General features: G+C 50.6%; 1 protein-coding gene across 1 annotated transcript in view; it reads right to left on the reverse strand.

Annotated features, from left to right (window-relative positions):
• Positions 1-3,230: 3,230 nt before the first annotated feature.
• Positions 3,231-10,000, reverse strand: part of LOC129839622 (sodium/potassium/calcium exchanger 1-like) — a 9,094-nt gene continuing 2,324 nt past the window's right edge. The window contains exon 2 of the mRNA XM_055907150.1: positions 3,231-3,268. Within this exon, the coding sequence (XP_055763125.1) occupies positions 3,231-3,268 (38 nt within the window). The remainder of the gene's footprint in view (positions 3,269-10,000) is intronic.

Raw genomic sequence — 10,000 nt, forward strand, 5'->3', positions numbered from 1 at the left:
TTAGACTGGCCTCTCTCTCCCCTGCTAAGTATCTGAGACTGGCCTCTCTCTCCCCTGCTAAGTATCTGAGACTGGCCTCTCTCTCCCCTGCTAAGTATCTGAGTCTGGCCTCTCTCTCCCCAGCTAAGTATCTGGGCCTGGCCTCTCTCTCCCCAGCTAAGTATCTGAGGCTGGCCTCTCTCTCCCCTGCTAAGTATCTGAGTCTGGCCTCTCTCTCCCCTGCTAAGTATCTGAGACTGGCCTCTCTCTCCCCGGCTAAGTAATTTAGACTGGCCTCTCTCTCCCCTGCTAAGTGTCTGAGACGGGCCTCTCTCTCCCCTGCTGAGTATCTGAGACTGGCCTCTCTCTCCCCTGCTGAGTATCTGAGACTGGCCTCTCTCTCCCCTGCTAAGTATCTGGGACTGGCCTCTCTCTCCCCTGCTAAGTATCTGAGACTGGCCTCTCTCTCCCCTGCTAAGTATCTGAGACTGGCCTCTCTCTCCCCAGCTAAGTATCTGAGACTGGCCTCTCTTTCCCCTGCTAAGTATCTGGGACTGGCCTCTCTCTCCCCTGCTAAGTATCTGGGACTGGCCTCTCTCTCCCCTGCTAAGTATCTGAGACTGGCCTCTCTCTCCCCTGCTGAGTATCTGAGACTGGCCTCTCTCTCCCCAGCTAAGTATCTGAGACTGGCATCTCTCTCCCAGCTAAGTATCTGAGACTGGCCTCTCTCTCCCCTGCTAAGTATCTGAGACTGGCCTCTCTCTCCCCTGCTGAGTATCTGAGACTGGCCTCTCTCTCCCCTGCTAAGTATCTGAGACTGGCCTCTCTCTCCCCTGCTGAGTATCTGAGACTGGCCTCTCTCTCCCCTGCTAAGTATCTGAGACTGGCCTCTCTCTCCCCTGCTAAGTATCTGAGACTGGCCTCTCTCTCCCCTGCTAAGTATCTGAGACTGGCCTCTCTCTCCCCAGCTAAGTATCTGAGACTGGCCTCTCTCTCCCCTGCTGAGTATCTGAGACTGGCCTCTCTCTCCCCTGCTGAGTATCTGAGACTGGCCTCTCTCTCCCCTGCTGAGTATCTGAGACTGGCCTCTCTCTCCCCAGGACTTGGTTGGCATTAAAGTTTAAAGAGGTTCAATTTTGTCCAGTAATATTATTAGACGGCAGTGTCATTATGTCTCCTTATTGAACAGCTGTGGACTGAATCCCTTTCTTCTGATGAGATGGAGAGGCCTCAGGCAGAGGGACATGCTCTCTCTCTCCCGTATCTATTATTTTATCCTCTCTTATTCTGTCTCTTCCTCTCCTCCTCTTCCTCCCCCTTCCTCTCTCCTCTCTCCCCCTCTCCTCCTCTTCCTCAACCTCCTCTCCTCCTCTCTCCTCCTCTCCTCCTCTTCCTCCCCCATCCTCTCTCCTCTCTCCCCTCTCCTCCTCTTCTTCCCCCTCCTCTCCTCCTCTCTCCTCCTCTCCTCCTCTTCCTCCCCCTCCTCTTCCTCCTCTCTCCCCCTCTCTCCTCTTCTCCTCCTCTTCCTCCCCCCTCTCTCCTCCTCTCTCCTCCTCTTCCTCTCTCCTCCTCATCTTCCTCCCCCTCCTCTCTCCTTCTCTTCCTCACCCCTCCTTTCTCCTCATCTCCTCCTCTTCCTCCCCCCTCCTCTCTCCTCCTCTCTCCCCCTCTCTCTTCCTCTTCCTCCCTCCTCCTCTCCTCCTCTTCCTGCCCCCTCCTCTCTCCTCCTCTCTTCCCCCCTCTCCTCCTCTCTCCTCTTCTCTCCCCTTTTCTCTTCCTCTCTTCCTCTTCCTCCCTCCTCCTTTTCCTCCCCCCTCCTCTGTCCTCCTCTCTCCTCCTCTCTTCTCCTCTCTCTTCCTCTCCTCCTCCCCCTCTCCTCTTCTCTCCCCTTTTCTCCTCCTCTCCTCCTCTTCCTCCCTCCTCTCCTCCTCTTCCTTTTCTCTCCTTTCTCTTCTCTTCTTCTTTTTCTCTCTCTCTCTCTTCTCTCCTTCTCTTTCCTTCTCTCTCCCTCTCTCCTTCTCTCTCCCTCTCTCCTTCTCTCTCACCCGTCCAAGGTTTGTTCTTCTCATTATCACTGCATTCGTGGGCTCTCTGCCTGCCAACAACCCAGTCATCTCTCTCTTCTCACCCTCCGTTTCTTTTCACCCTCCTCTCTCTCTCTCTCTTTCTCTTTTTGTTTTACTCTCCTCTTCTCCTTTCCAGTGGTTTCAGTATTAATGAGCTGAAGTGTTACAGTGTGTGTGTGTGTGTGTGTGTGTGTGTGTGTGTGTGTGTGTGTGTGTGTGTGTGTGTGTGTGTGTGTGTGTGTGTGTGTGTGTGTGTGTGTGTGTGTGTGTGTGTGTGTGTGTGTGTGTGTGTGTGTGTGTGTGTGTGTGTGTGTCTGTGCGTGCGTGCGTGTCTGTCTGTCTTTGGCAGTGAGCTGCTGTTCCACTAATTAAAGGAGCGATGAGGGTTTATTGAAGGCCAAACAACTCTGGTCTGATCATCAATTATTAACTAGAGACAGAGACCACAGCTGTGGTGACTCACTTTACTGGTTACTGAGGAATGACCACAGCAGAGGTGATGGACTTTACTGAGGAATGACCACAGCAGAGGTGATGGACTTTACTGGTTACTGAGGAATGACCACAGCAGAGGTGATGGACTTTACTGGCTACTGAGGAATGACCACAGCAGAGGTGATGGACTTTACTGGTTACTGAGGAATGACCACAGCAGAGGTGATGGACTTTACTGGTTACTGAGGAATGACCACAGCAGAGGTGAGGGACTTTACTGGCTACTGAGGAATGACCACAGCAGAGGTGATGGACTTTACTGGTTACTGAGGAATGACCACAGCAGAGGTGATGGACTTTACTGAGGAATGACCACAGCAGAGGTGATGGACTTTACTGGTTACTGAGGAATGACCACAGCAGAGGTGATGGACTTTACTGGTTACTGAGGAATGACCACAGCAGAGGTGATGGACTTTACTGAGGAATGACCACAGCAGAGGTGATGGACTTTACTGGTTACTGAGGAATGACCACAGCAGAGGTGATGGACTTTACTGGGGAATGACCACAGCAGAGGTGATGGACTTTACTGAGGAATGACCACAGCAGAGGTGATGGACTTTACTGGCTACTGAGGAATGACCACAGCAGAGGTGATGGACTTTACTGGTTACTGAGGAATGACCACAGCAGAGGTGATGGATTTTACTGAGGAATGACCACAGCAGAGGTGATGGACTTTACTGGTTACTGAGGAATGACCACAGCAGAGGTGAGGGACTTTACTGAGGAATGACCACAGCAGAGGTGAGGGACTTTACTGAGGAATGACCACAGCAGAGGTGATGGACTCTACTGGTTACTGAGGAATGACCACAGCAGAGGTGATGGACTTTACTGAGGAATGACCACAGCAGAGGTGATGGACTTTACTGAGGAATGATCACAGTAGAGGTGATGGACTTTACTGAGGAATGACCACAGCAGAGGTGATGGACTTTACTGAGGAATGACCACAGCAGAGGTGATGGACTTTACTGAGGAATGACCACAGCAGAGGTGATGGACTTTACTGAGGAATGACCACAGCAGAGGTGATGGACTTTACTGAGGAATGACCACAGCAGAGGTGATGGACTTTACTGAGGAATGACCACAGCAGAGGTGATGGACTTTACTGAGGAATGACCACAGCAGAGGTGATGGACTTTACTGAGGAATGACCACAGCAGAAGTGATGGACTTTACTGAGGAATGACCACAGCAGAGGTGAGGGACTTTACTGGCTACTGAGGAATGACCACAGCAGAGGTGAGGGACTTTACTGGCTACTGAGGAATGACCACAGCAGAGGTGATGGACTTTACTGAGGAATGACCACAGCAGAGGTGATGGACTTTACTGGTTACTGAGGAATGACCACAGCAGAGGTGATGGACTTTGCTGGTTACTGAGGAATGACCACAGCAGAGGTGATGGACTTTACTGAGGAATGACCACAGCAGAGGTGATGGACTTTACTGGTTACTGAGGAATGACCACAGCAGAGGTGATGGACTTTACTGAGGAATGACCACAGCAGAGGTGATGGACTTTACTGAGGAATGACCACAGCAGAGGTGATGGACTTTGCTGGTTACTGAGGAATGACCACAGCAGAGGTGATGGACTTTACTGGTTACTGTGGAATGACCACAGCAGAGGTGATGGACTTTACTGGTTACTGAGGAATGACCACAGCAGAGGTGATGGACTTTACTGGTTACTGAGGAATGACCACAGCAGAGGTGATGGACTTTACTGGTTACTGAGGAATGACCACAGCAGAGGTGATGGACTTTACTGGTTACTGAAGAATGACCACAGCAGAGGTGATGGACTTTACTGGTTACTGAGGAATGACCACAGCAGAGGTGATGGACTTTACTGGTTACTGAGTAATGACCACAGCAGAGGTGGACTTTACTGGTTACTGAGGAATGACCACAGCAGAGGTGATGGACTTTACTGAGGAATGACCACAGCAGAGGTGATGGACTTTACTGGTTACTGAGGAATGACCACAGCAGAGGTGATGGACTTTGCTGGTTACTGAGGAATGACCACAGCAGAGGTGATGGACTTTACTGGTTACTGAGGAATGACCACAGCAGAGGTGGACTTTACTGGTTACTGAGGAATGACCACAGCAGAGGTGATGGACTTTACTGGTTACTGAGGAATGACCACAGCAGAGGTGATGGACTTTACTGACTACTGAGGAATGACCACAGCAGAGGTGATGGACTTTACTGAGGAATGACCACAGCAGAGGTGATGGACTTTACTGACTACTGAGGAATGACCACAGCAGAGGTGATGGACTTTACTGAGGAATGACCACAGCAGAGGTGATGGACTTTACTGAGGAATGACCACAGCAGAGGTGATGGACTTTACTGAGGAATGACCACAGCAGAGGTGATGGACTTTACTGGTTACTGAGGAATGACCACAGCAGAGGTGATGGACTTTACTGGTTACTGAAGAATGACCACAGCAGAGGTGATGGACTTTACTGGTTACTGAGGAATGACCACAGCAGAGGTGATGGACTTTACTGGTTACTGAAGAATGACCACAGCAGAAGTGATGGACTTTACTGGTTACTGAGGAATGACCACAGCAGAAGTGATGGACTTTACTGGTTACTGAGGAATGACCACAGCAGAGGTGGACTTTACTGGTTACTGAGGAATGACCACAGCAGAGGTGATGGACTTTACTGGTTACTGAGGAATGACCACAGCAGAGGTGATGGACTTTACTGAGGAATGACCACAGCAGAGGTGATGGACTTTACTGGTTACTGAGGAATGACCACAGCAGAGGTGATGGACTTTACTGGTTACTGAGGAATGACCACAGCAGAGGTGATGGACTTTACTGAGGAATGACCACAGCAGAGGTGATGGACTTTACTGAGGAATGACCACAGCAGAGGTGATGGACTTTACTGAGGAATGACCACAGCAGAGGTGATGGACTTTACTGAGGAATGATCACAGTAGAGGTGATGGACTTTACTGAAGAATGACCACAGCAGAGGTGATGGACTTTACTGGTTACTGAGGAATGACCACAGCAGAGGTGATGGACTTTACTGAGGAATGACCACAGCAGAGGTGATGGACTTTACTGAGGAATGACCACAGCAGAGGTGATGGACTTTACTGGTTACTGAGGAATGACCACAGCAGAGGTGATGGACTTTACTGGTTACTGAGGAATGACCACAGCAGAGGTGATGGACTTTACTGAAGAATGACCACAGCAGAAGTGATGGACTTTACTGGTTACTGAGGAATGACCACAGCAGAGGTGATGGACTTTACTGAGGAATGACCACAGCAGAGGTGATGGACTTTACTGAGGAATGATCACAGTAGAGGTGATGGACTTTACTGAAGAATGACCACAGCAGAAGTGATGGACTTTACTGGTTACTGAGGAATGACCACAGCAGAGGTGATGGACTTTACTGAGGAATGACCACAGCAGAGGTGATGGACTTTACTGAGGAATGACCACAGCAGAGGTGATGGACTTTACTGGTTACTGAGGAATGACCACAGCAGAGGTGATGGACTATACTGGTTACTGAGGAATGACCACAGCAGAGGTGATGGACTTTACTGGTTACTGACTACTGAGGAATGACCACAGCAGAGGGGACATAGAGAGAAGACAGAGCAGACAGAGAACAGGAGAACTAAATGACATCATAACACTAATTACCAACCTGTTAACGACCCTCCTGGCCCCACCCCCTGACCTAAACACCTGGCCAGGTAACCCTACGGGGACGGGGAGGGAGGCTCTGTGTTGCCGTGGCAGCAGACAGCGTTTGCATGGTTTCACCTGGACATCAGATCATTAGTTGTGTTTAGTCAGGAGCTCCACCACACTGTGTGTCCTGTAGAGAGGAAGTCTCTGTTCTCTACCTACTCCTCGTCTCCACCCCCTTCTCCTCCTCGTCTCCACCCCCTCCTCCTCGTCTCCACCCCCTTCTCCTCCTCGTCTCCACCCTCTCCTCCTCCATGTTCCACCCTTCCTACCTCCTCCTCGTCTCCAACCCCCTCCTCCTCCATGTTCCACCCTCCCCACCTCATCGTCCACCCTCCCCACCTCAGAGTATTAACATCCGGTTTGGGGCGAGCGGTCGCATTTGCATTCGCTCTGCATTCGCTCTGCAGGTAGTATAACTTTTATAACTTTTATAACTTTTCATTACATTTCATTATAGTACAACGATTTAATTTGTCCAACCTTAGCAATTTCTTCTTAACTAGCTACATAGCCGTCTGTGTATCAAAGATAACTGCGTAATTATCGTATTTCGTCGTCTCGTTGTCCACTGCTATCTGCCCAGCAGCTAGCAAACGTCCACCGTCTACCGAATAGTAGTATAACTTTTCATTACATTTCATTATAGTACAACGGTCTGATTTTCATTTTCATTACAGTACAACGGTTTGATTTGTTTGATCTTAGCTAGCTACATAGCCGTCTTTTATCAAACATAATTGCGTCGTTATTGAGGTTCGCTAGCGAGCTATTTTCGTTCGAAATTAACGCAACGTAGCCAACACTGCTAGCTAGCCAGCTGCCACCGAAGAGCATTGTAGAAACGATTACAATACAACGGAACGACTTGTTTTGTGTAGTGTTAGCTAGCTACATAGTTTTCTTTGCTAGCTTTGTATCTAAGATAATTGTGTAACTCTGAGTAATTATCGGTTAGCTAGCCAGCTAGTTTCGCCTGCCGCGCTGCCGTCCTCCTACCTAGCCAACACTGCTAGCTAACACTGCTAGCTAGCCAACTTCTACCGAATAGCAGCACTGTAGAAACTTACATTACAACGGAACGACTTGATTAGCGTAGTGTTAGCTAGTTGTCTTTGCTGTCCTTGTATCCATGATAATTGTGTAGTTTAGAGAAACTTAGAGAAACTGTCGAGGTCACCTAGCCAGCTTCACTTTCAACAACGCAGCTACTGCTAGCCAGGCTACTTCACCAGCCAGCAGTACTATATCATTTTAGTCAATAAGATTTTTAATTTTATTGATTTTTTGCTACGTAAGCTTAACTTTCTGAACATTCGAGACGTGTAGACCACTTGTCATTCTAATCCCCTTTGCTTTAGCGTAGCCTCTTCTGTAGCCTGTCAAATATGTGTCTGTCTATCCCTGTTCTCTCCTCTCTGCACAGACCATACAAACGCCTCACACCGCGTGGCCGCGCCCACCCTAACCTGGTGGTCCCAGCCCGCACGACCCACGTGGAGTTCCAGGTCTCCGGTAGCCTCTGGAACTGCCGATCCGCGGCCAACAAGGCAGAGCTCATCTCAGCCTATGCGTCCCTCCAGTCCCTCGACTTCTTGGCACTGACGGAAACATGGCTCACCACAGATAACACTGCTACTCCTACTGCTCTCTCTTCGTCTGCCCACGTGTTCTCGCACACCCCGAGAGCTTCTGGTCAGCGGGGTGGTGGCACCGGGATCCTCATCTCTCCCAAGTGGTCATTCTCTCTTTCTCCCCTTACCCATCTGTCTATCGCCTCCTTTGAATTCCATGCTGTCACAGTTACCAGCCCTTTCAAGCTTAACATCCTTATCATTTATCGCCCTCCAGGTTCCCTTGGAGAGTTCATCAATGAGCTTGATGCCTTGATAAGCTCCTTTCCTGAGGACGGCTCACCTCTCACAGTTCTGGGTGACTTTAACCTCCCCATGTCTACCTTTGACTCATTCCTCTCCGCCTCCTTCTTTCCACTCCTCTCCTCTTTTGACCTCACCCTCTCACCTTCCCCCCCTACTCACAAGGCAGGCAATACGCTTGACCTCATCTTTACTAGATGCTGTTCTTCCACTAACCTCATTGCAACTCCCCTCCAAGTCTCCGACCACTACCTTGTATCCTTTTCCCTCTCGCTCTCATCCAACACTTCCCACACTGCCCCTACTCGGATGGTATCGCGCCGTCCCAACCTTCGCTCTCTCTCCCCCGCTACTCTCTCCTCTTCCATCCTATCATCTCTTCCCTCTGCCCAAACCTTCTCCAACCTATCTCCTGATTCTGCCTCCTCAACCCTCCTCTCCTCCCTTTCTGCATCCTTTGACTCTCTATGTCCCCTATCCTCCAGGCCGGCTCGGTCCTCCCCTCCCGCTCCGTGGCTCGACGACTCATTGCGAGCTCACAGAACAGGGCTCCGGGCAGCCGAGCGGAAATGGAGGAAAACTCGCCTCCCTGCGGACCTGGCATCCTTTCACTCCCTCCTCTCTACATTTTCCTCTTCTGTCTCTGCTGCTAAAGCCACTTTCTACCACTCTAAATTCCAAGCATCTGCCTCTAACCCTAGGAAGCTCTTTGCCACCTTCTCCTCCCTCCTGAATCCTCCTCCCCCTCCCCCCCCCCTCCTCCCTCTCTGCAGACGACTTCGTCAACCATTTTGAAAAGAAGGTCGACGACATCCGATCCTCGTTTGCTAAGTCAAACGACACCGCTGGTTCTGCTCACACTGCCCTACCCTGTGCTTTGACCTCTTTCTCTCCTCTCTCTCCAGATGAAATCTCGCGTCTTGTGACGGCCGGCCGCCCAACAACCTGCCCGCTTGACCCTATCCCCTCCTCTCTTCTCCAGACCATTTCCGGAGACCTTCTCCCTTACCTCACCTCGCTCATCAACTCATCCCTGACCGCTGGCTACGTCCCTTCCGTCTTCAAGAGAGCGAGAGTTGCACCCCTTCTGAAAAAACCTACACTCGATCCCTCCGATGTCAACAACTACAGACCAGTATCCCTTCTTTCTTTTCTCTCCAAAACTCTTGAACGTGCCGTCCTTGGCCAGCTCTCCTGCTATCTCTCTCAGAATGACCTTCTTGATCCAAATCAGTCAGGTTTCAAGACTAGTCACTCAACTGAGACTGCTCTTCTCTGTATCACGGAGGCGCTCCGCACTGCTAAAGCTAACTCTCTTTCCTCTGCTCTCATCCTTCTAGACCTATCGGCTGCCTTCGATACTGTGAACCATCAGATCCTCCTCTCCACCCTCTCCGAGTTGGGCATCTCCGGCGCGGCCCACGCTTGGATTGCGTCCTACCTGACAGGTCGCTCCTACCAGGTGGCGTGGCGAGAATCTGTCTCCTCACCACGCGCTCTCACCACTGGTGTCCCCCAGGGCTCTGTTCTAGGCCCTCTCCTATTCTCGCTATACACCAAGTCACTTGGCTCTGTCATAACCTCACATGGTCTCTCCTATCATTGCTATGCAGACGACACACAACTAATCTTCTCCTTTCCCCCTTCTGATGACCAGGTGGCGAATCGCATCTCTGCATGTCTGGCAGACATATCAGTGTGGATGACGGATCACCACCTCAAGCTGAACCTCGGCAAGACGGAGCTGCTCTTCCTCCCGGGGAAGGACTGCCCGTTCCATGATCTCGCCATCACGGTTGACAACTCCATTGTGTC

This window comes from Salvelinus fontinalis, chromosome 40 (assembly GCF_029448725.1).
Source record: "Salvelinus fontinalis isolate EN_2023a chromosome 40, ASM2944872v1, whole genome shotgun sequence".
NCBI classification, from domain to species: domain Eukaryota; kingdom Metazoa; phylum Chordata; class Actinopteri; order Salmoniformes; family Salmonidae; genus Salvelinus; species Salvelinus fontinalis.